Here is a 24,876-nt window from a genome sequence, read left to right as displayed (position 1 = left end):
AAATAGATTTATCTTTTGACTGTGTTCAGTAAAATGCTGTATATCCATTTCAAATAAAACTGTTGCTTAAAATCCTCCAATAGAAGGTCCAATAGTTGTCACTTGCTTTAAGATATCAAATTGTATTTATGTGTGATGTTAGTACATTTGTAATAAATGATCTGATGAGCAGATACTTTGCTCAGATGTTCACTTACTCTATAAAGCAGGGTAAATATAATGCTGATTGCTGTATCAGGGGAGAAAGCTGGGATCATTATGAGAATATAAGAAGGCGAGTGGTCAGCATGAGCACATTGTATCTGGGATAAAGTTTCCATATGACAGACTATAGGCATCCTGAGACATATGCTCAGTAGGAATCAATAAAGGCAAGGAAGTGTGGTATGTGGGACCACAGTGGTGTCTTATGGGCTTTTTTCTGACAATGCTATAGAGCAACAAGACGTTTAGAGGCCGGCAGGATGACGTTAGCAGAAATTCAATCTGAAACGTAAGAAGAATATTCATTACCTCCACAGTCTAGACATTCAGATTCTGACCTTTTTGATCTTTAATAGCAGCTGCTTGTGATGTTCTATGCTCATAATGCTTTTGCAGTTACTGTACGTCACTGGGAATGAGTCAGCTAAATGCTTATATTTTAGATTAAAAGCTGCATCATCGCATGCAAATACACAGAAGATATCTTTAGCCCTCGGTGGTGAGTCTGTATCGATTTCATTTTAATCCCATGAAGTAGCATTAATGTGTTTTCATCGCTAGTGCAGGAGTTTAGGAGAGCAGTAATGGATTTGTAGTCTTGTTCAAGATGGAAGGAGGCTCCTATAGTGGCATTCCAACAACAGCGTCTGCTCGTAAGACAGTTACCGAAACCACTACACCGTGTTACGCAATGTTCTTACAGCCTTGGAGGAGCGAGTAATTTGATTTTACTGTGGAGGAGAAGCACGACGCTGTGTCATTTCATTAACTAGATGGTCATTTCATGATGTACACACAACCTGACCTGATGTTGAGAGCACACTGATCTGATCATACACACATTCTACACATATATATAAATAAATCAACAAGACTGTCAAACATGAGGAAAAATATAGTTTGAGTCTGAGGATTAACTCTGTTTCAGTTAAGTAGTTAAGTATTGAATGAGTCATGCGTCTCTGATGAATTGGATTTATGTAATTTCCCTGATTTTCTAATACAATGAGTGTGAGAGGTTTCAGTCCCATTAATGACTATGAGTTGTGCATCTTGACCCCCATTAAAGTTCTGTCACCCGGACGGCAGATGGTACATTCCCCCCAACACACACGAACACACAAACGGACACATATGGAGGAGAAGTGGCCATGGCAACAGACTCATAATGGTCGGGCTGGTGTGTAGTGGAATCACTCGGCCTAATTTGTTAAGTACCACCTCAGTATACTTGATTTAATCAGTGTATTCAGTGCACAAAACAAGTGGCATTAAATAAAACCTCAGCTGCCCACCCTGACACTGGATCATCTTCTTTAGAACCAGGGTGTTGATTGAATGGGTTTCATGGATGAACATGTTCTCATGTTCCACTGTGCTACAGCTTGTGTTGGATGAATAGAAAACGGAACCTTTTCTTTGTTGCGTAATTCATCAGTTGACATTAGCATCATTATATCTGAAGAGATGGTTAACTGTTAATATAATGGTGTCCCTCCCAGTAGGACAGGGACAGATAATCATTCTGTTTATATTTTCAGGAAGAAATTCTTCCTGTAGAGCAGGTAGGCGATGAGCACCCACAGTGCGGTCCCCCACAGGCTTTGGAAGAGCCACTCCCAGTGGCTCTGCTGGAAGTGCATCTCCCAGCTGAACGGGAAGTAGAAACCCAGGAGAGAGTGGCCGACATACACAAAGATGGAGTTCATCCCTGAGGAGGGGAGGAGAAGAAATAAATACAAGTTGTTGTTGTTTAACAGGACCTGCATTAACCCTTGGAAGTCTGCAATTATGTTAGTGTGATTAAACAGAGATGTCAAGGAGTCTTGTGATTCATTGTAAGGAGAAAAATATAGATTACAGCTATTTTATGACGTTAGATGCACTTTATTGACTTGAGCTGAAGGTGTGTGATTGTCATCATGTTTCTGTAAACCAGGACGATACATTGAGCTCTGTGATGTGTGAACAAATGTTACCTGGGTATATGAACGGCTGTCCGCCCCACCAGCCCTTGATGTCAGTGACAAAGTACATTGCTGCCAGCAGCAGGAAGGAAAAACAGCCCATACATGTCACATAGGACAACGACCTGGAGAAACAGACCATCAGTGATACTTTACAACAACAAGCCAGTATTTTACATTTGGGCGTCACTAAAATGTTTGTAGCCCGGTGTGAACAAGCGTGTAAAGACACTGAGTCGATCAATCCTGTGCTGCAGATAAATAACATCAGGGCTCTCCAGCCAACCCAGCATACTGCAGGACAGTTTCTTGGATTGGTCTAAAGCATCAGCAGTGGATCCTTGGCACGTGCCCCGTGGAGCCGTGCCAGCCAGCCATGTCCCTGTCTGGTCCTAAGTGCAAGAATGTTTGATGTAATATCATCTAATGTAAAATGGCGGCCTCCCACAGCCTCCTTTCACTGGACTTTTTTTTAATCTCAGCTGAAGTGGGGCCAAAAAGGACTCTTGGCTGCGAGTTAATTACTTCTAGACATCCAGGCAGGGACTCATACTCAAGAGCTCAATAACCTGTGCATGATGAACTGCCTATAAAAGCCAGTCAGGTAATGGCGAGGGATGAGCGCAGTGTTACTAGCGGCCCCTGTGGAAAATCATGAAGAATTTGCTTACACATCACAGATGAAGTGGGATTCTTCCTGCTCAAACATTAAAATGATTCACATCATATTTAGGGGGGGGGGGGGTGGAAGGAGGAACCACTGCACAGGTCATAAAATAATCTACGTCTGAGGTAGTAATTGCTCTGAATTTCATGCCAAATCTTTACGAACATTTATCAAGATGCTGTGCCTTGTTTTTTCATTTAAAAGAAAAAAAGGTGTATGACGGTTTGGGAGCAGTTAGACAACTGTGAGTACATGGAAGCTTTTCCCAGAGCCCATCAGCCAGGGCTGCTGAAATGTGTAGTGAGTGCTTCTGGGGAAGAGAGGATAAAGCATCCTTAAGCCTACTGGCCGTAAGGAAGAGCGATCATGTCGGGAGGATGTATGACCGCTTCAACTCACACTCCCGACAGCCCGGGTGATTATTTACAGTAGTAGCTGTTGTACGAGGTAAGTAAACGTGTGTTTTAGCAGCCTTGATTTGTGCACTGTTGGAAGCCCATCCTTTCTTTTGAGAAGAAAAGTGGCTGGATTTAGAGGGTCAGGAAGCACTTACCAAAGGTTTTTATTGACAGGTATAAATCCTCCGTCTCGTGTGCACTTAGAAAGGATGGCAGCGGAGATTCCCTGAGGGTGGAAATGAAACAGATTTCAAATCGATGGAGGGCGATAAAGCAAGCTGTATTGGGCAGCTAAAACACGAGGCAACAGAATCAAGCGAGTGTGGCGGATTAACCGATTATCTGAGCGTCAGATGACCACGGCCCATCAAGATACACACAACACCAAGCCCCAAACAATTTCATCATCGACACTGGGATGTTATGCTCCTCAGAGATTCATCAGCATAGAATTAGACCCATTTGGAGCCCAGTTGACCCTGGAGTCATAATCACCACAATATAAATGTATGTGATCTGATGAACTCTACATCAATAAAAGTGTTTATTGTCTCATCTATTTACCTTTATGTATGATTTAGATACTTGAAACATTTTGCACTCGCGAGAGAAACCCGGGGCACTGGATCAGAAACCAACGCTTGTTAGGTGGATATCCATCATGTGTATAGATGACAGAATCGATGGTGTGGAAATAGCCTAGCCGAGCTGGATTAAGTCTCCAGGCTATCCAGGCAGCAGGATGTGGGATGGGGCTGGTATGTGGGGCAATCGCTCAATTCCAATCTCTCACTTCTGGAGCCTGATCGTTGGATTTTAATTAACAGGGGCTGTTGTTTATTAGGGAAGAAGATGCATGGCCGCTCCCTGAATATCAAGCCGCCACAGAACTCAGCAAGCTCTGGTGTAAGACCTTCACTGTGTCAACACTTTCTGGTACTTCAGTGCAGCCTCTCCTGTGGATAACACCAATGCTGTGGTTGGGTGCATGCAGAAAATGAACTCCCTCCTCCTCTGCTGAGGAGACTCGCTAATGTCAAGAGCACATGTCTGAAACAAGGGGTGGTTCGGCTCTGCTTCCTGCCTCCCCTCCGAGCCCAGAGCGAATTAGAGGAGTCAATATCAAGAACAGGCCAATCATGAAAACTAATTTTTGCTTTCTGTTTTGGTGAAAACACTTTGTTGGACTAAGAATAGACTCAGCTGCTGAGATTAAGAAAGGAAGCAAAAACGAGCAAAACACATGGGACGATTATAAACTGTGTTTATGTTGTACACAGGTCTGGATCTGCTCCCAGAATCAATACAAACAGGCCGCTCTCTCTGTCAACCAGTTCTTTTTTCTATTTTCTTTATTTCAGTCAACCAGGATTTCAAGTCCCTGTATTGATCCATTACTAAACACAGCATGATCCTGGATATATATCCTCTCCAACACTATAATCTCGAGTACAGCATATGAATCCTGTCTGTAGCACTGACTGTTGAACCATGAGATATTGTGGAAAAAAACATTAGAGCCTAATGTTTATTTATCTAGTCATGTGTTACTTTATCACTCGTTGCCTCTGGGAGAGGCCAAATGGATCTAATTTATTTCACCTCCCTCCAGCGTCTCGCTCCACAATAATAGTCAGCAAGATACAACACCAGCAGAAATAATGGAGGAGATTCGTCATTTAAGAATGGAGGTTAATGACATTAAATTCTCACAGCAGAATTTCAATTGATTCTTATTGAATGAGAAGGATTCACAAACATCATAAACAGCGTTTTTGTGCATTTGCACTTGTTATATTGCATTTTGAATCTGCTATGCTTTGTTATTCTACATTTCAACCATCTTTCTATTTCTATTTTTATTTCTTACAGCCCTTGATTTACTCTGCTGAGGGTTCTTTTCTTTTTGGTTGCATTTGAGGATGACAATGTCACTGTGTCAGTCCACCATTTTGGTCAGGACTGAAACATCTCAACAAATATTTGACCACAGGATCAATTCGAATAACTTTACAATCTCTTACTCATACCCTTATTTTGACGTGTCCAATGTTGTTTTACGGCCCAATACCTGATTTATGTAAGCTAAAATTCAATTCAATTCAATTCAATTCAATTCAATTCAATTCAATTAACCAAACTAAAACAAACTAAGCTAAACTAAACTAAACTAAACTAAACTAAACCAAACCAAAATAAATTAAATCAAATTAAACTAAACCAAACCAAACTAAACTAAACTAAACTAAACTAAACTAAACTAAACTAAACTAAACTAAACCAAACCAAACTAAAATAAATTAAATCAAATTAAACTAAACCAAACCAAACTAAACTAAACTAAACTAAACTAAACTAAACTAAACTAAACTAAACTAAAGTAAACTAAACTAAACTAAACTAAACACCAGTATATTAGCAAATAGCTAACCTGCTGACCTTAATGGTTAGCTCAAAGCATGGCTGCAGAGTGTTGACTTGCTTTCCTCCATGTTAAGCTACTGAGGACCCATTGTTATTGTGAGCCGGTCAATCTCATTCCCATAGTGAATGTGGGTTAAACAAATAAATTTGACTTGACCTGACAAACCCAACTATTTGACGATGTAATGATGAGGCAGCATTTATAAAAATTCAATTGGTTCCTTCGGCGTGTTTTTAAACACTAATGTACTGATGTTTAGTGGTTATGGTCCAATAAATAAATAGATCAATTGTTAGTACTCATACCAGACTGACTCTGATTCTAAAAATGTAAACTCACCAAAAAGCCACAGTCATATACATCGACTACATAACTTAACACTATTGAGATATGTCTGTTTCTGCATGTTTTCCTCTGGCTGTGACCACTGGCCTCTTCTTTTTTTTATCCTGCACCGCTTTGATTTCCAAGGCCGTGTGATGCAGCCAGCTCCTGCAGCTCCATCATCGCTCTAGGTCACAAGGCTGCCAGTTCAGGATGTCTGCCTCCACAGCACGGAGGCTCCTACTAACCCCGTTTTGCAAACAAGTTACATCTCTGCAGCGTGTCACTGTGCATAAAAGCGGTGGACAGGCACAGTTTGGCAAAGTCCGGCATTTCCTCATGGATGACTGTCAATCTCGTTAGAGCGGACTAACAGCCTGTCGCAGGTTTAGAAATGCAAAACGGGCCATCTCAGCTAACACTATGCTGCTCCCTGTGGGACACGATGCCCTTCTATACAAATAAAGGAGCCAGCTTGCTTCTCTTTGTGTTTTTGGACCACCCAGACTGAGCACCAATCTAAATCAAATAGACTTGAAATGCTATCCAAGCAGATTTATTACAAGATTTATCCTTTCATTTTAGTTTTGAATAACTTTAATCTGTTTCTGATACACCGCATTATCAGAACAGTTTAAAAGTAAAAGTAAAAGAACTGTAAATGTTTGAGCGCAGGTATATTAATTGATCATGCTTTTTATTAGATGTTGCACTGACTGCTGAAGTCTGTAAGTAATATGCACAACTCCTCTGATCTAAAACCACATGTGAGGTGCAGACGGCAACGAGAGACAGTGCGTATTCCCCCAGGCGCTGGATACCCTTGTCTGCCCGGAAACAGAGCCACACATGGATGTTGTTTAATTGTACTGAGATCACACACATGTCCTCTCCTAAGCCCTGCTAATGAATGGCTTTGGCGGCTATGACTAATACCCGAGTGGCTGGAAAACACATTTCCAAGTTCACCTGCAAGGCGAAGTCTAACAGCAAGCCCCATGTAAGTGCTCAGCTGTGTGTGTGAGTCATAGAAGTAGGACGATGTTTTAAGAGATTTGTTGTCTTGGTTGCAAATTATCAATTGACTTTTACACTCATTTACTGTGTTTAAAACCTCTGTATGCTGTTACATACCAGGATGACGGCCCACACGAGAAATCGACGGAGGATACGGACCTTGTAGAAAATGATGATGTTCCCAGCCTGTGGAGAAGGAAGCAGAGATAAGCAGATAGAACTCAGTCAATCAAGTTAATCAGAAATACCATGTTAACACCATCAACACAGTGCGTCCGTGTATTTAGCTTTCTGTAACCAAATAGGCCTGGGATGTAGGTGTCAATATTGTGTCCCTGGCCCGGCGGTCATATTTCTCCTATCCAGCTGAGCCAGATGTTTGGTCTGAGTCATCCACGCCCTCTGATTAATTTGGTGATGATAAATACGTTTCAGCCGAGGACATTAGCATGAGCGAACACAGAGGAGGGCGGCGGACACCTGGCGTGTCGTCTAAGACCCGCTGACTGAAGGGCTCAGAGCTAACCACCCACGGGAATTGAGCTATGTGGCTGCTCTCGCTTGGCAACTTCCCACAACACAAATGGTTATAAGTGACAGTGTCGCCATCGCAGACTCAGGTCTAAAGACCAAAAGCTCTCTCCTCGCTTCCTGACATCATTTTGTCAATAGAGGACGGCAGCTGTGCACTTATAATTAGGCGGCAAAGAGTCTTTCACATAACCTTCGTTTAAGTACAGAGAAATTTACTACTCTACTAAGACAAGGTCAGTAAAGAACATCACTAATCCGCATGATAAATAAGCTGTTCTAGAAATGTTTCCTTTTAATTTACAAATATGTATTAAATGATGGAGTCATTAAAAGAAATTAACTTTAACATCACATCCGAACATGCTGCTGGAGTATTATCACCTAAACAGCTGACTGAATCTTACATTTGATGTGAAAACCTTCACGGAACAAGTGTGGTTTCATTTGAATTAAGGGTGCTCTCAGCCAATCAGGTGCCAGTATTCTAAAGGGGCAGTCCACCCAAATCATTTCCCAGAAACTATATTACTTGCTGGCAGCAGTTGTTATTGGAATTTCTTTTGTTTTAACAGTTAGTTCCTGTAAAGACGTCTGTGGTTTATCGACAAAGTCGTTCACAAATTTATATTGAGGTAGTGCCAGAAATTTCAGAGACATGTATCAAATGTGGACAAATGCTATCAAAACTATCTGCACGCCAATAGAGAAGAATGGAAACATTTTGTATTTTGTGGTTTGGGAGAATTGACATTATAGTCAGCCTTTACATTTACAGAGTAAGCTCATATATATTTGCAAAATAAAGTGTGATGAAAAACATGTCTCCATTTTAAGCAAACGGAAATTTGGGACTAAACCATGACAACAGAATAATATGTGCTCCTCTTAAAACTGACATGATACAGGAATCGTCACCTCTTGACTTGTATGAAGAGAAATACATGATTAATCCTATACCTGCATTCCCAGGAATCCCATGACGATGGAGTTGATTGTGCCCAGAACCCCCTCTGGGTCAAAGGGCTGTGTGGTCTGATACAATTCCTGGAAGAAGAAAAATAAAAAAGAAGCAGCAAAGATTGATTTGATGGTTTCACTTCCCCCTGCAAGGTTTTCTGATGGATAGATAAGGTAATGAATGGTGTTTGGTAAAGATCTTACTTTGCACGTGGGGTATCTGTACATGTTATCGCCAAACATCAACCTATCAATGTGTCCTGCAGCGCCTCCAGTGCAGTTTGGGTAAAGACCATTATCACCGATTCCACCAGCTCCCAAATACCCTCTGAGAGCAAACAGGGGTGTAATCATGATTAGTGTGGACCAAGGAATCGCATATTACAGTCTCAAAACAAACAACAAAGGAGTGGGGAAAAAGAGCCTACACTGAATTTTGGGATCACGCAAATTTAGGTAGGAAGGTCCTGAGGCAGTTTTTCTAATTCTGGCAATTACCACCTCTAGTCTTTAAGCTTTGTATGAGGCTTGTGTTCAACATGTACTCTCACATGCCACAAAAGAAGTTAAAAAAAAAACAATCAGATGTGAAAAAGCTGTCACTATTTATAGGATCCCATGCAGGGTCACAGAAAAGGGAAAAAAACACAAAAAGCTGCACTGAGCAGAAGACACAGAGCGAGGAAGATGGATCCTCTGCCTCCACTCCTCTTATTGCACATGACAGACTGAGATTGCCTAATTATGCCCTCTGAAGCATCCACCATGGGCCCATAAATCACGGCAGCAACAAAAGGTGCACACAAACACCTCTGCTGCAGCCCCAACTGTAGATTATCTCAGCACGGAGAGCTGGATAAAATTCACACATTTAGCATAAGTGCATTTATGAGCAGACTGGACTTGGACCTACGTGGGGCAGTTGGGCACTGGCATGAGGAAGGTGATGCACAGCCACAGAGTCTCCAGCAGGATGATTATCAGCCACTGGGGCCAATACAAGACCACATCCTGGATGGGGTTCCACCAGTGATACTGCATCACACACAAATCTTGTTAAGATACACTGTACAAAAAAAAGTTATTTCACAGAAATGTAATGTATTGTTTTACTGTTCGATTAAAAAAATTACTTTAAATGTCATTCAACAGTGAATACATAAAAAAGATAAATAATTAACCTAACCCTTTATCAAATATGCCCATGTTAAAGTTAATTATTCAATTGCCTTGTTACATTACATTGGACTCTTTGTAGAAATACAAAAAAATACAAATCCTATTGCTAAATGTATGGATTTGTATTTCTATATGTATTTTTACAGACTAAATGTCACAAAACATAAAACACAACATTGCAAATTTACTTTTTAAAGCCATACTTACATGGCATGGCTAGCATGGCTTTATACTGTCAGTCTTTCTGCCGGTCATTTATTACCTCCGCTAAGTAGGTTATGTTTTGTCTGTCTCTAAGCAGCATTACATAAAAACTTCATACAGATTTCCATAAAACTTGTTGGAGGATGGGATGTGGGCCATGGAAGAACCCATTAAATATTGGCGCTGATCCGGACAAAGAGGTGGCTCCAGGAATTTTTCGTCTCTTTCTCTGACATTGTGAGATGGGGCATTTTTTGACATTATCACAGATTTCCCAGGGAATCGTTCATGGATCTTGGATAAAAAGATCTGATGACACATATCTATCTATGAGTGTGAGGACATTTGTGCCACTTGATTTAATTCAAGGAGACTGTTGGGCCTCTGCTGAGTGCCATAGGGTATTTGATAAAGAGGATGAATCATGGTGCCCACAAGATGAATTGGTTATACCCTGACTTTTCATCTAATGTAACCATCATCTCATAATCTTCACTGTGAAATATCTCAACATGCAGATGTATCATACACCATGCTGGACCCCTGAATCTTTAGCAGTGGTGTTATCAGACGAATGCCTCTTTTTGTCCAATCATTTGGTTCATGACTAAACCAATAATGCCTGAACGAATAATATATACCTGCAACAACTGTTGATGCGTGTTGGAATCTACATTAGTCAAAGAGCTTTAGTTCAATGTTGTCTCAAAGTTTCCCTCAGTGTCTTTTTTCTTTTGTGTCTAATGGTGAAATTGAACTTGACAGAGCTGCTCACCGATGTCAGTGGGATTTCTGTCTGTCTCCAGAAAGTCTGCAGCAGAGACAGAACAAAGTAGGTGAAGCCCAGACGCTGCAGCACTCCAGGGATCCGCAGCCACGACCAGGACACTAGTGCACAGCCAACAACACACAGCACGAACACCCAGCACTGTTCAGATTAATAGCGAAACAATGCACAAATGTGTCACACAAGACATAAATACAGCTCAGCGGTGTGGAGTTATTACTGCTGATTTAAGCAAATTGTAAATCAGTAATTTTAATGGTATTGAACACGAGATTATCCTCTCAATCATCCTACTATCAATGCTTCCTGGGCGAGGATGATGGACAGCGTGACACATGTAAATGGTGTCAGGCTTGAAGATATGAACATGTCTAGAAGGTGGGAAGCTGGTCAAAGATTCCCACTTATCTCTCAGTCTCGACAAATTAGGTCTGATTGGCTCGGCTCCTGGTCGAGAGATTGATGGTTATCTACACATTAGTTAATTGAGAACCTCTTTGCCACGCAACGTGCCGTTATAACAATGCAGTCCCAATCATTGATCGGCTCAAATCAAATCAAATAAAAGGCGGAAATCTCTCTTTTCACAGGAAAAGAGGAAGCTCTCACTGACTCACAATTGTTAAAAATGCAGGATACGACCCCCCTCCAAGATAACTCACTGTGTCTGTCACTTTAATAAAAATCATAGTGAAAGGTGCAGTATCATTGCAGTGAACTGCAGGAAGCTGTAACACCTTTTTAACACTATCTCTGATCAATGAATGCCGTGTGTGTGTGTGAAATTAAGAGCTTTTTTGTCGTTCAATATCTAATAAGAAGTGAAAGCTCTGATGTTTATTTCCCATCTTTGAGCACTTACAGTGATTGAATAAAACAATGATTCTTCTGGAAGTGAGCAGAACCAAGCAAAGCCATCTGAGAGCAGTGCAAACAGCCAAGGCAACACGTTTTTGAAAAGTGTTTTTTCCTTTTAAAATTCAAACATCCTCAAGTTACTTAAGAGTCTGGGTTTGAATTTGACTTTTGGAAATAATTGTCATTTAAACTTTTCTCTTCTCTAACGTGTCACTGTCAGACAAAGAAGAAGCAAAGATGTTTTGAGATATAATCTTGAAAACACACTTTGACCTTTAGAATGGGAATATTTTTACATGTCAAAAATGTTTACTTCCATGGAGTATTTTCTAGCTTTATCACAATGTGTTTTAGGGTTTTTAATGGAATCTGCATAAATGCATCAAACCTGTTACTTTATAATTTCCTAAACCCCACAAACAAAATGACAAGTCGTACTCAAACTGAAGTTTGAACGTCCTTCAAGCTGCTTTATGATGATCTGGACATATAACCATAGTGTGATTTATTAGAAATGACTCATGCTTAGTGTTAGAGGTTAACACCGTTCTCTGTCTCATCTGACACTGAAATGGTTTAACATTGAGCTGATATGTCTCCATTCTCTTATTAGATCAAACCCTGCAACTAAACTGCAGAGGACGTCCTTGGAGACAGAGGGCAAAGCTGCAGTTTATGGTAAAAGTCACCGGTGCTGTTTAGAGCAGCACCAACAGCAGCAGCCTCCACAGCAGCTGCATGGGGCTGACGGGGTGTAACACTATATGTTTATAATTGTCCATTACCACAGCGGTTGTTTTTGCTCAATCTGCCTCTGTTAAATGTCCCCCGGTGCTGGATTTTTGAGACTGCACACACACAATAACAATATTTTTGTTAACCCAGTTACACAGACGTCCACCCATGAAAGTCCATTAGCACTGGTGGGGGGCTAATGTGTGAGTTGCACCCTATGCATCCCCAAGTGAATGATGATACGGGGATTTTCCGGTTGCTTCACCACTTTTAAGCCCTGCAGCTTTGGCTCTTAACACAAATCTGGATCTAAACACAATATCTATGAAACAAGGCTTTTCGTGTTCTTCATGGTATGAATGCAGCCGATATGAGATCTGTAGGACTGCAAATAATTAATTTCTGTTATTTTCTGCAGTGGCATCATCACTTGTGAAGAAACAGCTATTAGAGACTGCCCTAATGATGTAGTGGACCGTTGCATTAGGGAAAAGGCCACATGGGGCGAGTACTTTTTCCGTATATTTAAGCAACTACTTACGTACTTTTATTCAGTAGAAAAGTTAATGTGGTACTTTTACTTGACTAAATTTCTGTCTATCTATTTACTGAAGTAAACTGTTTGAAACTTCCTCTTCCACTGATTACAGATTGTTGAAAGAAATGTCGTCTTACAGAAGTTATTATGTGATGTTATACAATATCACAGCTAATGCAGTTGGTTTAACTCTTCAGATGGATTCAAGTTCTTAAACACAAGTAAAGGTTCTGCTCTCGGCTGGTGATAATGATTGAAAGAACTGTACGTGTAATAAGTGGGTTTATTATGAGATATGCCAATTGGTCTGAGTTTTGATCATTTACCCAGCACAGAACAAGCTCATGCACATATAACGTTTTGTCCCATTAACAATTACAGAATGTGCTGCATTGTGTGTACCTACGTGGTCCATCTCTTGGTGAGTAGTTGAGGAAGCAGAAGCCGAGCATCAGGAGGACGACGGTTCTCCAGGTGATTTTGCGCAGCAGCTGGAGGCGGCTCAGCCCTCTCCTGTGCATGGATCTGAAAGCCAAGACCACTGAGGTACCAATGATGAACACAAACCTACGAAACAAAAGTACGATGCTCTAAAAATAGGTGGACAGAAATATGCATATTTGTGTATATTGAAATAGGACTGAAAATATCTGACTGTCCTCCTCTACCACCTACCACGGCATGACAAGGTCCGCCACAGTTAAACCTGCAACAAATCCAGAGACAAATGAATATCAATAGACTCACAGATACTTGAGGTTCATGCCATTCAGCAGAGTGCAAATTTTCTATTCCAGACAATCCAAAAGGACGAAAAGATGAATTAAGAACAAAGCTATGTCCTTAAAGTGTTGCTCCTGATATTAACTTTCCATTTTGAAAAGGCGTGATGAATTAATATCTTCAGTCTTGTGACAGTAGTGGCCCTGCAGCGAACAGAATTCATCAGTCAAACCACCCATGAAATCAATATACCCTTGTAGATGTAGTGAGGAGGCCATTATCAGATTTAAATTGGAAACACCCCTAAACGATGACATGCATTTCATAAAAGTTACAGAGACATTTAGGTTTGTTTTTTTCATTCACTTTTATTCACCTAGAGAAACCAAAGACCCAGCAACTGTCTCCCTCGAGATGCCTTGCTCAATGGCACATCAAGATAAATGCAGCAGGGGAGTGTCACTCTTTCACAACACCCTCCCATATTCTCCCAGCTGTCATTTAAACACTCACATTTAAACCTCCTCCTCCTCTCTCCTCCCTGGTTGTTCAAAACAATAAACGTCTCTATGGATCGCTGCTTTGATTTGGCTCGTATGAGGAATGGCGTCTTGCGTGTTTGATTTGGGACGACATTTATCATAATTAGTGACAGCAGGTCAGAAAATGCTGCAGACATGATGAGGAGAGAGACGCCAATGACGTTCATTTCAGTCTTTGTGTGAAGATGTATAGAAATATACACTGATGTACTGGTGACCCTGTGTGTACCCTGTATCTCACCCAATGTCAGCTAGGATTGGCTATGCTATGTTATATTCTCACTACTTCTATCTAAGAGGTTATGTTCTTATCTGCATTAGTTTGTTAGTTAGCGGGATTACGCAAAAACTACACCACGACACTTATGGGTCAGGGAGGAACCTATTAAATTTTTGCGTCAAACCAAATCAGAAGGCAGATCCATTTTTACATAGTACAAGTAAGTATTTTAAGGGGGTGATATTTAGTCTGTCTAGTGTTACTGTATGGTAACAATATTTGTTACCTATTTTTTTGTCTGTGTTTAATTTGAAAGCTGTCTGTGTACATGGTAGATGTATCTCAATATGTGTAAATGCAATGTGGTGATAAAGAGGCCAATCAGCCTTGGTGGAGGTGTGTCTGTCTCCGTGTGCCCTTCCAGTTTTGGTTTTATTTTCTAAGTTTGTTTTTGTCTTAAGTGCTTGATTTTACTCAACCATTCCATGGTGCATGTTGAAAGAACCAGTAGCCTCCTCCACCGTAGTTCACGAACACCATCACTGTCAGGGCAAACCTACAAAGACAGTACAATGAGTAAGCCATATTTAGTAAATCAGTAATAATGGGATTAACCTTCATGCACAAGCAAAAAGTAAATGAAGGAAAGGGTTATCAAACATACATTTTAAAAAGGTGAAATACATAATAATATAATTATTTTCTAACAATCCAACAACAATACATTGATTCTGATTCAATTTTAACTTCTGAATTAAAGGTAAAGAGGCACACTCCAAATGCAAGGTAATGCAATCTAAGCATTATGAATCACTCAGGAAATGAACACTTGTCCTCTGGATCTCCTCAAGCAGGAGTGCTGACTAAAGCCTTTGCAGCTAATATATGATACACTTTATACTTTAGTACTGGCCACGGCTGCTGAAACACTGCACACGTGATGGAGTGCTCCACTGAATCAGACGCTGGAGAAAAAAAAGGTGTTTGCGTTGCACGTAAGGAAAATGACAGGGTGCCATTACACAACACAAACTTGCAGGGGAATGTAAATGGAAGCATGGTGGATGCAGCTGGTTGCTCTGAGGCAGATTCCATTCTTTCACCGTCCTAAATACTTCAGGTTATGCGTCTGATTCATGTGTTGTTAAAAAAAAATCATAAGAGGGTCTTTAAGAGGCAAAACAAGATTAGTACAACCTCTCGGAACGAGATCGCCTGATCATGTGCACTGTATCTGCCTCTGCCTCCTCTTGTTTTTCTGCCTAGATTAAATTAAGAGGTGCACCAAAGCCATTACTACTCTTTTAGCCCCAACCCGCTGATACAAGATTTTAATCGGCCACTATCATCTCAAAAGGGGCTCTTTAAGTAGACTAAACCGTAGTGCATGTGTCCATGTGCTCTTTTTCCTCTCTCTCCCTCCCTCACACATACACACACACATGCACACACATACACAAGCACACAGTCTATCATTTAATTTTTGACGAACATATCCATTAGTTGCCATAGAGACAAAGACAAAGGTTAAATCACTAGCCAGATGAGACCTGGTGAAAATCACTGCAATACCGTGGCTTATTGGTCATCTTTGTGATTAAACCACTCTGGGTGTCTGATTTTGAATAAGAGCTCCATTATAGGCAGATTACATTAGGAATGCCACACACGTAAGCACACGTTGTACCTGCTAATTATGATTAAAGGGAGCAATGGGGCTTAATTAATATGATGTGAACTGAGATCAATTTGTTTTATTTTGCAGCAAAGTTAATACACAAACAGATAATGTCCAGGCTGAAGCACCACAGGCGTGTTTTTTTTGGTTCCTAATCAGGTTTGAGAGGTAAATATCCCTATAAAGCTCTCCATTGAACATTTGTCACTTCAGTTATAGACCTAATTCATGCCTGTATGATTTATAGTTAACAGATTACAGACAGACGTGTCTGTAATGCAGTTACAACTGATTATGACTCACTGACTTGAATCCTTGCACATGTATTACTAATTAGAATATCAACTGGGTACAGTTCTGTTGCGAAATATCTATGAAGTGACCTGCAGTGATGGACATATCAAGTACATGGACACCCAATCTAGTCATAATAAATTACTACTTGAGTGGAAATACCAAGGTTCCTTTTTGTGTCCAAACATCTGAGCGTATTTGAAACCGAATCGGAAAGAAAAACTTGGAGCTTAGTCAAAATAAGGCGCAGAATGAATCAGCCACCTGGTGTTAAATGCAGCCGGCAATCCATTGTTTTGATGTAATAGTTGTTTCTTCTGTGGTATGGAACCACTAACTACTGACGGTGCGATTTTCGACAGTAAGGGGACCAGCAACAGGCTTTTAGCAAGGCGGCACAAGATTAAAATCCAAATCCTTTTAGAAAAATTAACGTGCAACTGTAACCACACAGTTCTCTGTATATCATGTCAGTGGAGGCTGAGCAATGATCAGAAAAAAAAACCTTTCAGCTCACAAGAAAAGCCTTTTGCCTTCAGAAATGTCTCAGTATTTATGGCAGATGACTGATGCATCTGTTCTCTGTAGAAAAGTTGTTACTTATCAGGGGTATGGATCATAACTCACAGAGCTGAGGAGGCACACACAGTGTTAAGCCTGAGTGCTGAGTCACAGTGTGATTAAGTGTGTTGTCAGGTATGAGAATTTCCAATATTACCAATCGAGTTTCAATATGTGACAAGTATTTGTAACCCTTGAGTGACATTTTGGCAAATAGGATTGAACAGTGCTGCGGTAGCAAGTGCAAATAAAAGGAAGGGAAATTGAAATGCATCATTTCATGGAAACACTGTTGTGAATGTTTCCAACCAATTCAGTCCAAGGTAAATAAACTAAGTGGTATTTTGAATTTATCACATATGCGCGGCGGTTTCAGGCAGCATTTCGTCCAAAAGAAAGCCACAGATTGAGAAGAGGCCAGTCGTCCCCTGGATGCTGTCTCTGTGCCGCTGGATTTCCTCTCGCTCTCCATTTTGGCAGGAGATCTATGACCGTGTGGATGTGTGCTGATATGTTGACGGTAATATTACATCAATTACTTGGCGAGGGGGAGGTCAAAGCCACACCAGCATCCTGTTTCCAGAGAGGCGTGCTTTGTGTCTACCCCCAGGCCACAATTAAGGCGAGCAGGGAGTCCAGATTCAATCACATGCATCACTCCTGTCCAACAGAAACACACTGTTCCAAACCCGAGACGCACTGATATCACAAATCATGCCCAAAGCTATACTGCCTGATAACAAAAGCTTGAGGGAGCATGTGGCCAGACTGTGACCCCTGTAATTATTAGTTATGCTGGGCCTGTAGATGTTCATCATGCCTCAGACCGCTTCAGAAAGAATTAGCATGTGAGCGAGCAGCATGTGGTGATGGACTGATAAAAAGGTTGGTTGTTGATGGTGCACATACCCTCGGAAAGTGTCCAGTGAGCGCAAACGGGTTGGTTTGGCTTTGGTGATGTCCAGCTCGGCTTCAGAAGAATGCGCTCCATCCTGCAGAGACAAACAGCAGTGAAACAATGTAATGACCCTATGATTTACCTACCATACACATGCTGTATGTTAAACCTTTGTTGTTTCAACTTTCCTTTGTCGTCGTAGCTAATCTGTGTTAGCAGTTGATCGATATCAGAGAAGCTAGTTCGGTAAATGTCTTAAAAAGAAAACTTGAAACATTTCTCATTTACTCATTTACTTCAGCCTTTAACTAGATCTTGCACTCACTTTTTATCACTTTCTTTTCTGTTTTTCTGCATTTTTTATTAGAATTCATTTCATGTCAAAATACCATGGTACATGTACCATATACTCTCAAAAATACCATGGTATCCATACTATACTACTACATAGTACATATACCATGCAAAGGTCTTAAGGGCAGAAATATCCCCCCAAAATATTACAGACTATTCTCTGTAGCTTATAGGTTTGTCGCTATGAGTGAGCCCTTTCAGATTATATTTAGTATTCTAATCAAACATTAATGCAAATCTATTGATTAGTGCAGCTTTAAATACTTCTGCATTTTTTTCTCAGTAGCTCCCATACTTTGCCTCATGATGCTTTGAAAACGTACACATCAAAAGATCTCTTTGAATAGCTGACAAGTTCTGTTGATTTTCATTCAATTTTAATTACCCTCTTTTGCAGCACTGATTGATTATGATCAGATTATAATTCAAGGATATTTGTTGCAGCTACAAAAAACATGCCTAATGCAAAATCATTTCAAAGATTTTATGTTACGGAAATTGTTCTGAGATGTAAAAATATTGACAGAAACAAAAGTCCAAAATGCCACATTGGTCATAACCCCTAAAAATCCTGTTGAGCCTCTTTATGTTCAGGGTCATTCTGTGTGCAGGGTGCTGGTGCCTCTTTTCCCCCATCGCTGTGAAGGCAGCATTGAGATGGCTCTGGCCTGTTGCCCTCTCAGTTGGATTAGCCTGACTCACTGGCCTCCATGCAGCAGTTTAAAGAGCCAGAGCAGGAAGACACCCGCACTAATATGTTTTGATGGATCTGCTTGCCATAAAGACGGCATATGGAAGACCGAGGCATCTTGCTTGGAAGAATGAGAGGAGCCATTCATGCTCACCAAAAACACACAGCAGTTCTTGCCATCAAGCAAGATGATTGGATGGACACAACGCTCTGCTCTATCGCTTGTGTGTTAGTCTGCAGTACAACTGGCTCCGCTAACATTTGTATCAATCATTCCATTAGTGTCTCCCAAATGACTGGAGTCTCTGAGCAATTTTGGTATGCATCTCATGCTGCAGAGTTGGCCAACGAAAATAATTCTGTTGGATCAAGGCAATGTTAATGTTAGATTGCAATAAAGCTTAAAGTCAGTCATTTTCTGCAGAGGAAAAGAAAGATGGTACAGTTACTTTGCATTGTGTTTCTCTGAATGCTTTAAATGATGTCAAACAAAACAGGAATTTCAGGAATAATGAAATTAAACGAAGATGAAATAATCATATCCTGGGAAGAGACTACCACCTAAGGACTAATTTGATGAGAATCCTTTGATTGGTTTATGATTGATCTACATCTAATCAATCAAATCATACATCTGTGTCATCTCATTGTGTGCATGAAGATATTAATCACCAGCGGCAGCATTTTACTTACATTATCCACCGAGTACTGAGTGCATTGGCAGCAAATGGTCTTAAAGAAATTTGATGTACGACGCCTCCTGTAAAAAGAACAAGTCTGGTGTGTCTGGTTCTGATGGAGGGGTAATGAAAGCTGACTCATTGTGGATGATGTGAAAAACACATGGGTACCTGTAGATGTAGGGTGCCGCAACAACCAAGAGAGCAATTATGGCCAGTAGGAGAGCAGAAACCAAAAGAGCTGATGGAACAGTAGGAAAAAGCTCATGTTTACAGATTGAGGTTGTTTAATCAAACAGCTCGTTATCTCTGTGTCTGGGTGTCCATGTCTGGAGCTTTACATGTCTATCAGAATAGAATCAGACTGGGGATAAAAGGCCTGATAAACCAGTCCAAAGTGTCTACTTAACTTGCCTCCTGATGCCCCTGTGGGAATCAAACAGTGTCAAAGGGGATCCCTCAAGTGACAAACAAGAGCCTAATGGAAAACTCTTGGTCGATCCATCACTGGGCAATCACTGTGAGTAATCTAAGCCTTTGGTTATGTGAAAAGGAAAATGTAAGACTATACTAGGGGCAGGATGGTTTTTATTTGCCAAATAAATATTGAAATTTTAAAAACCAACCACATATGTTCCTGTATCTGTGTCACTACAGACAGAAATATTAATAAAGAGACTAATTAAGCTAAATACTACTTATTTTTACCTTCTTCCTTGCAAATAAAAATGAAAGTTGCACAATTATCCCTCACCCATCTGTCCCAGCAGCATTGAAATAACAGTGAGACATTGGACAGCTGTGCTGCTGATTATAAAACTATGACACATCGGCTCAGGAGATATCAGTACGCTCTTCTTGCGTCAAAGCACGGAGGAAACACAGGAGCGGCAGTTGCCGTGTTTGTCTTCAGTGGAAAAACAAACAAAAAAAGATACCATTTCAACCTGAGCTGAATCCACACTACGACATCCACTCGGAACAAAGAGAAGTCACTTATAATGGCCTCAGGAAAGTCCTGGCATCTCTGGTGTCTGCTCATAAAAACACCATAAAGCTCTCAGCATGTGAAGTGAAACAGCTTTAGATCCCTGCAACAGCCATGCTCCCTCTACGAGTCAGAATAAATCGCTAATTAATGGAGGTATTTGAAACAACCAGATCAAGTTCAGTTTGTCAATACGTTTGCTCAAGTCGAACACTTAATATGACTCAATATCTTGGATTTTCTTTGAAAGAATTAAGGCCTCAGCAGGTGACTTGTGGTTTGTGGTACAATGCAGAATACAGTACTAACGTGATTAAAGACTGGATCTGATAGCGGCTGCACAGAAATACTTCTGTGAAGAACACTGCGCCCAGAAAATGACCTCACGAAGGCCCGCGGCCAATCAATGTGAGACACTGAAGTAAACTTTGAAATTCCCTAGCAGGGCAACTCTAACCCGTCTCGAGCTGCTGACCAGACCATTACTTAAGCTGAGCAAGTCCTACAGGGAGTTTGTATAATCACCGGTCTGTGGAGCTAATGGAAGCTCATCATACTGTGAGGGGTGCAGTCACACTGACCATATATCTGCTGGGATAATGGCTACTTGGCCTTAAAAGTCTGATCTACAACATAATCTGCAATATTGTTAAGTAGAGTGTACATTATGGAGAGAGACGCTTTCAAAATCCCATTACGCCCTAATCCTTCCACACTCCCTAATGTATTACCCACAATCCCCCACTCTCGGAGCCAGGCCTTCAAAACAAACAAGAGAAGCTTCTCTTTTTATCCCTTTTCAAGAAACATTGTCTTATATGATCAATACACATCATGTCCCCAGAGATGAATGAGAGTTACTGCTCAGTGGATGAGGACGAGCCGAGGGATTCTGCTCTTTGCTGACTCAATTAAGCAGAGAGCGGATCAAAAGGCTCGACCTGAGCGTGGACACATGTTCTCCTACTGTCAGTGTGTCTCAACAAGGCAATCACATTCACCCTCTGTCAGTTCTTCATCAGTGTTGTGCACTTACGCAGGTATGCGTTGTTTGGTCTTTTGGCCACAGTGTGAGCACAGCTGGGATCACTGGTGGCTTCAGACATCTGGATCCAAACAGAGTAATGACCACCTTCTCCATATTTCTGACTCCATCTGCAACCATAAAAAAGTGAAAACCACTTAACACTGCACGCTGCTTTTATTTGATCCCCTGTGAGATTGTGTTTCCTAACATGAATACATGTAATTATTTTTTCCATCCTTATTTTCCTCCACACAGCTCGGCAGCACCACCTAGTGCCTTTGTCCCCAAAGTGCTTCCCTCCGTCTTCCCACCATCTCCAGTTTCAGGCCCCCAAAACATGCATTACACGCTCATATTGATCCACTGTTGAGATGACATACTAGCTATCACTTGGAGTGTTATTTCAAAGGGAGAAGGGAATCAATAGCAGCACAGTCTGGTTAGAGACCTCAGTATTGATCTGAGAGGCCCTGGAGCAGGCCTCAGAGAGCGCCAGAAAAAGCACCAAGCAGAAACCCGTCATGTTGCAACTGAATCCCTGGCACCATGTTTACGGGTGACCCCCAAAAGTAAAGCTCAGCCCCGGTATCCTGTCAGTGCTGATTGTTTCTAAATATGGCGACTGTCTCCTCCAGTTAACGTCCCCGCTGAGGTTTCCACAGGACGTGTGGCTTTAAAGCTTTAAAGAGCCCTTTTCATCAATACTGGAATGTCGGGTCTTATTAACCCCAAAAAGGCTCCTGATCGATTAGCGGAGAGGTGGTTTAAAGGAGGGCATCACTCAGGTCCAGAAAGCAGGTCAGGATTACTCCCCCAGCCCTGTAAATAATCACGCAGACTGCTGATGCCACCACACTATATTACGTCTGCAGACAAGAGCGATACACTCCCACAGGCAGAGTCAATATGAGTAAACAGGTAACAAATCAGCAGTTTTACCACTGTGGGCTGTAAATTAACAACTGGTTTCATCTCAGTGATGCTTCTTGAGAATATTAAACTGGCTGTCACCTGCACAGAGTTGAGTTCCTGGTCTGTGGTTCCACCTGCACAGTCAGAGTGAATTTAGTGCTGATCGCCACAGATGCATTGTTGTTGTTGGGTTTCACACTGGCCAAATGCTGGTACACACACTGAGGAGGAAAAAGAGGAGAAACACTGACTTGAAACCAATAGAAATACTAGAATAACAGGGGTCTTCATGTGGTCACAAGAAAAATGTTAAAGGGTCATAATGAGTCTAGAGTGAAAAATAAGTATTTGGATAAAAGATATATCTAACATGTGCATGTATGACTGGTGCAAAAAGAGCAGTATAAAGAATTTGCAGAGTATATCGAGCTAGTCAAGGAGGAGGAGGGTTAGGGTTAGGAGCATGGAGAAAATACACACCCCTAAAGCTCCCTTTGAATGATTTATTCTTTAGCTGGATGTGTCTGTTGTTCCCATGTTTTTTGCTTTTAACAAAAATCAGGATAAATCTCACACATTTCTCCACCTCCAACAATATTAAATGTAAGAAAAGATGCACAGCTGTTCCAAAACCTGTTTTCAAAACAAGCCGAAAAAACTTGGGAATGACTGATGTAGTTGATGTTAGAAAAGCTGGTAAATATTTTAATTACTTACAAAAATAAGAGAGGGATGGTCGATTTTATCATCCTTAAATCTACCTGCAGCTCTTACATCTTAAAAATCCATTTAAGGGGCTCTCCTCTGATTTTCTACATGAAAGTCTGTTTACTTGTCACAAAGCATAACTTTGCATAATTTATTTTGTGCGTCTGAAGGGAGCTTTATCAAATCTGAGACAGAAAGCGAAATGGATTATCCCGACTTCTGACAAAAAATAAAACCTGCATTAAAAACTGGACACGTGAGGAAACACTAAGTACATCTAATGAAAGTGCTACTGCATTATGGGAAATGCAGCAGCGTTTTATAAGCTTAACTTAATGTCTGGATATCACATTTTGACCATTCTTTTTTTCTTTTGGTTTTTAATTTGTCTCGTATGAGTCTGTAGGGCTCTCTGGCTGCGAGGAATACAGATTTTTTGGTTCTGTGGGCATCATAATGAGCCTCCCCAAACTGACAATAAGTCAGTTTAGGAATATTGAATCATTCGTGTATTAGTAATAGGAGACATCTGAGGTTAAACAGACAGACAGAGGAGAAGGGAAGAGACAGTATAACTTCTTTACCTTGTAGCAGTAATCAGATGTGTAGAAAACCTGCACCTCTTCTTTCAGCTGGTTATGAAAAGTTAACAAAGCCTGGTCCATTCTCAGACTGGGCCCTGGAATGGTTTGATGATTTACAGCTGGTACACAAAGCTTTTTGAACATCATAAACATGAGATAGCAGCAGGTTGTCTCCGATCCCAACCACCATCATGATCACAACACAGACTCTGTATTATCGACAGAGTGAGATTTCAAACATCTGACACGTCCATTTTGTTATGATCAGATTTTAGCTTCAATGACATGAGATGCTTAAAAGAACACAAAAACCTTTTTGGTTTGACATAAAGAGGCTTCTCCTGGTAGACTCATGTGTAAACAACTACATGATTAAGAACAACAGACTGATCCACATCCACCACCGATGAATCACACGAGACTCACCTGAACTGACGTATCGTCCAGAGCTGCTGCCTACAAGGATTAACAAAGTCAAACTTGTTTGTAGCAGTATCCTGAGCTCCTTCATGGTGCTGCCTGAAAACATGACCAGTCACTGCTCATCTTTATAACTCTCACACCAATATAACAAGCGGTCAAAGGGCAGAAGACATGTATGGTTCCTATTAACCAGGGCTGGCCGATGTGGCCGAAAATGAGATAGAGATAGAAATGTTCAGTCGATATTGATAATTATCAGGACAAATGTCACATTATTATTGTTTCTCACAAGTTTAAAGACTGCAGCAAAACATTTTTTGAAATCTGAGGTAGATCAATGGTGTTTTATACCTGTTATACCTCACTGTGTTTACACAATGCAAAAGCAATATATTGATATATTTATGACTTTTGTTTTATTGCTATTGATGAAACATAAGGGAGTGATAAATAAAACAAGAATGATTGTCCTAAATTTATTTCAAGTCTAAATGTGTGTGTGTGTGTGTGTGTGTGTGTGTGTGCTGGTGGGTGTGTTAGTGTAGAGGTCAGACATAGTTTGCCCAGGAGGAAGAGCGGCCATCCACTAACCAGAGAGTCGGTTGTTTGATCCCAGTCGCCCTCATTCTGTGTGAAGAAGTGTACTTTGACACAGTTGGTTTTACTAGCAATTCATGAAGTGTGATAAAGAAAATGTTGCACATATACTGTATGAATTCTTTTTTTGAATGAGTGAATGGTAAAAACTGTACGATAGAAAAGCTCTATATAAAATACAGACCATGTACAATTCCTCCAA

General features: G+C 40.8%; 1 protein-coding gene across 1 annotated transcript; it reads right to left on the bottom strand.

Annotated features, from left to right (window-relative positions):
• Positions 1-1,167: 1,167 nt before the first annotated feature.
• On the bottom strand, positions 1,168-24,320 carry LOC109636795 (heparan-alpha-glucosaminide N-acetyltransferase). The gene is made up of 18 exons (XM_020098727.2): positions 24,081-24,320; positions 23,655-23,749; positions 22,462-22,583; positions 21,460-21,578; positions 19,607-19,676; positions 19,449-19,515; positions 17,722-17,804; positions 14,759-14,835; positions 13,470-13,500; positions 13,201-13,361; positions 10,652-10,764; positions 9,407-9,528; positions 8,698-8,821; positions 8,494-8,580; positions 7,120-7,188; positions 3,392-3,462; positions 2,184-2,296; positions 1,168-1,915 (listed from the first exon to the last, which is right to left on the bottom strand). The coding sequence occupies exons 1-18, from the start codon at positions 24,181-24,183 to the stop codon at positions 1,734-1,736; spliced, it is 1,809 nt and encodes a 602-aa protein (XP_019954286.2). The 5' UTR covers positions 24,184-24,320; the 3' UTR covers positions 1,168-1,733.
• Positions 24,321-24,876: the final 556 nt, after the last annotated feature.

This window comes from Paralichthys olivaceus, chromosome 14 (genome assembly GCF_024713975.1).
Source record: "Paralichthys olivaceus isolate ysfri-2021 chromosome 14, ASM2471397v2, whole genome shotgun sequence".
NCBI lineage: Eukaryota > Metazoa > Chordata > Actinopteri > Pleuronectiformes > Paralichthyidae > Paralichthys > Paralichthys olivaceus.
Note: the sequence above shows the minus strand (reverse complement) of the source record. Positions and strands in the feature narration are given on the sequence as shown.

Excerpts from the sequence above, each read along its gene's own strand:
- LOC109636795 (XM_020098727.2), bottom strand. The coding sequence starts at position 24,183 with ATGTTTTCAGGCAGCACCATGAAGGAGCTCAGGATACTGCTACAAACA. Across the intron at positions 23,750-24,080 it reads TGGACGATACGTCAGTTCAG|GGCCCAGTCTGAGAATGGAC; the intron begins GTGAGTCTCGTG and ends AAACCATTCCAG. Across the intron at positions 19,677-21,459 it reads ACCAAACAACGCATACCTGC|CTCTTTTGGTTTCTGCTCTC; the intron begins GTAAGTGCACAA and ends CTGTTCCATCAG.